This window comes from Sinocyclocheilus rhinocerous, unplaced genomic scaffold (assembly GCF_001515625.1).
Source record: "Sinocyclocheilus rhinocerous isolate Xijiao unplaced genomic scaffold, SAMN03320098_v1.1 scaffold1439, whole genome shotgun sequence".
Classification (NCBI taxonomy): Eukaryota; Metazoa; Chordata; class Actinopteri; order Cypriniformes; family Cyprinidae; genus Sinocyclocheilus; species Sinocyclocheilus rhinocerous.
Window position 1 is genome coordinate 335803 of NW_015651494.1, and position 3207 is coordinate 339009.

General features: G+C 41.8%; 1 protein-coding gene across 4 annotated transcripts in view; it reads left to right on the plus strand.

Moving 5' to 3' along the window:
- LOC107712918 (ras-related protein Rab-28-like) overlaps window positions 1-1343 on the plus strand; it is a 42643-nt gene extending 41300 nt beyond the window's left edge. For 2 of the 4 annotated variants that reach the window (XM_016518318.1, XM_016518315.1), the window contains one exon: window positions 815-1343. In XM_016518318.1, the coding sequence (XP_016373804.1) occupies window positions 815-907 (93 nt within the window). In that variant the 3' untranslated portion in view covers window positions 908-1343. Of the gene's footprint in view, window positions 90-814 lie in introns of all 4 variants that reach the window. The other 2 variants (XM_016518317.1, XM_016518316.1) reach the window with 2 other exon arrangements.
- Window positions 1344-3207: the final 1864 nt, after the last annotated feature.

Consider the following 3207-nt stretch of genomic DNA (forward strand, 5'->3'; position numbering starts at 1 on the left):
GTCAAAGCAGAGTTGGTGGACTATCCTCAGGACGAGGGACCAATCAGACAAGAGACCAACCAGAGCAAGATCTGCTCTGTCCAATAACAGTGTGTGTGTGTGTGACTGACTGTGTGAGTGAGTGTGTGTCTGTGCGTGAGTGTGTGTGTCTGTGTGTGAGTGTGTGTGTGTGTGTGTTAGAGGATAAGGAGGGTTATGAGAGAGGTTTGTGAGTGTGTGTGTGTTTGAGTCTGTGTGTGAGAGTGTGTTTGAGTCTGTGTGTGTGTGTTTGTGAGTGTGTGTGTGTTTGAGTCTGTGTGTGAGAGTGTGTTTGAGTCTGTGTGTGTGTGTGTGAGAGTGTGTTTGTGTGTTTGAGTCTGTGTGTGTGTGTGTGTGTGTGTTCATCTTTTTTGCTGTGTAGATTCATCAAAAACTCTGAATATGATACTGTTTTATGTAGATTTGAATCCAGTAGTTGACAGACAGTTTACAGTGTGTTTGTTGCTCTGTAGTGTGTTAACTCTGTAGTGTGAGTGCAGTATCAGTCATGTGTGTGTCATGTGAACATAGATTATTGTTTGACAGTATTGTACGACCCAAAAAGTTTGGATTCACTTCTCTGGTAATTTAAGTGATTAACTGCTGAAAACCGTACTGTCAGTATCTATGATCACTCCATCATTTCCAGACTTCTGTGTTATTTCAGAGTCTCCATCACAGTATAATAAAAGAGGTGTGCTGAAACTGTTGAATGTTTTCACATGTATTAGTATAGTGATGAGGTGAAGTGAGGGCTGACTGAAGGTTTCTTTCTCTGTTGTGTGTGTTTCTGCAGCACGTGGTTAAAGCAGACATAGTGAACTACAGTCAGGAGTCGGTGGCTCGAGCCGTCAACCCTCCACGCAGCTCCATGTGTAACATACAGTGATCATCGTCTCTGTCTCGCTCGCGTCTGTCGTCTGAAAGTGTCCTGTTTGATGCAGATGGACTCTGAACTCTGCGTAACGGACACACGGATCCTGCTTTATACTGTCCTCCCTCTTTCTTTGATGTTTATTTGCCATTTAGACATTGTGAGTTACTAAAAAATCTTTAATGTGTGCAAGTACCAGAGCTTTACCTTGTAAACCTTTGCTTGTGTAAGTCGAGACAGATGGATGACGGATCATCATAGAGGATTGGTGTGTGTAAATGCCTCTGGAGTTCGTTCAGCTGAGAACGAGCCGAGATCTCACATCTGCGGGAGAATTCACTCGCACCGACGGAGAACTGACTTCCTCCGGTTAGAGCAGACTGAGTGAGTGAGTGAGTGCGTGCGTGAGAGTGTGTGTGTGTGTGCGTGTGTGTGAGAATGTGTGTGTGAGTGTGTGCGAGTGTGTGTGTGTGTGTGTGTGTGTGTGTGTGTATTTGAGTGATTTGTTGGTTTGTGCGAGCGTGAGTGTTTTCATTTCCACGGGATCCTCTACTTAGAGAAGTTTCATTATATGACCTCTGGATATTTCTGTTTAAATACTGGATGTATTTGCAAACTCAAGCCTGTCCAGGTGTTGTAGAGCGCTGTACTGTTTAGGAATAAATGTCACGACACACGTTGACATGGATGTCTGTTTTTTTTTCTCTTCGCTCTCCATCATCTTCATTGCTCTGGAAAAGTAAAATATGTCTTTTCCAAATCCCAGGGTCAGAAGATGTATTAATGCGGAGGAGGATGTAGACATGTGGTCAGGAATATTGTCCAATATTAATATCATTCAAATGTCTGCCTGTAATTTACTGAAACGTGATGCCAGTGAGTAGTTGCGCTTGAAATAGTCTCCTCTTGACAGCACTTACACACGAGCTGTTCAGAACGAGTCCAGCGCTCATCACTTCATCTGATGGGGAATTAATATACGCTCCACACTTCAGTGTCCATGTGGTCGACGTTTCATTTGTTTCACACGATCAGTCAGTTAAGACGGGAAACATTTGACCTTCACTAAGAGAGAAAGAAACATGTTAACTGCACTGCAAAATAAATGATTATAGTAGCTATCATAGATGCATCTTTATAAAGTTTTTGCACTGGATAATGGTGCGTTCACACCTAAAATGGTAACTACGGTATATTAGTGTCCACACCAATGCACAATAATGTTGTTTACTATAAGTGTGCTGTAGTTTTATCGTCTGCCGCTTTATATGCTGGAACTCTAAACTTTGTTGGATTCTGATTGGCTGTCAATGTTTTTATCGTTAATCAGCTGGAAAAAATAAACATTTTAAATTGTTTAAACCATATCGTTCCTCTGTGTGGTTATAGTTATGGTTTACTATTATTTTAGAAAGTTTTTAAAACTATATAGTTATCGTTAAAGTGCTTGGTGTGAGAGAAAGGCCCGTTCACATCAAGAATGATAACTGTTAACCATAGCGTCCACACCGGCAGCGAATAACGCTCTATTTATTGTAAGAACGCACTGCAGTTTTATTGTCTGTCGCTTTAAATGCTCTTGCGGTTTAAAGCAGGATGGATTCTGATTGGCCTTCACTCGCTGTGTCCGAAATCGCATACTTCCCTACTATATAGTAGGTGAAAACAGTATGTGAGGCGAGTAGTACGTCCAAATTCATAGTATTTGAAAAACAGTAGGCGAAAAGTACCCGGATGACCTACTACTTCTTCCGCCCGGATTCTGAAGTGCGCATTCGATGGACACTTTACTATCCCATGAGGCCACGGGAGAGGATTTATGAACGGCAGTGAAGCAATGCAACTGAAGCTGGTAGGTCATGTGACAGTAACAACATGGCGGATGTAGTACGTCTGAATTTCATTCATACTACCCATAGTCATACTACATAGAACGTACTTTTCTAAAATTCACATTCAAATGTAGTACCTACTTAGTACGCAATTTCAGATGCACCGAATGTTTTTATTGTTAGTCAGCTGGGAAAAAAAATCTTTCAAATTAGAACGACTGTTAACTTCATAATTATCATCCTTGCTGTGAAAGGCGGTGTTGCCAAGTCCACGATTTTCCGTGATATTTAGCCCTTGGAATGCGAATTTTACTTGGGGAACCTCGCCCAAAAAAAGTGTATTTTACTAGGCTAGTTTCGAGTAGCGATTGGGCGGGTTTTGTTGTGTAAACCTGGCAACCCTGCCCAAAACTAGCCCAATGGCATTTCGAGGGGGTCCCCCATTAAAAATCACATTCTGGGTTGTAAAATACAAGTTTTTTG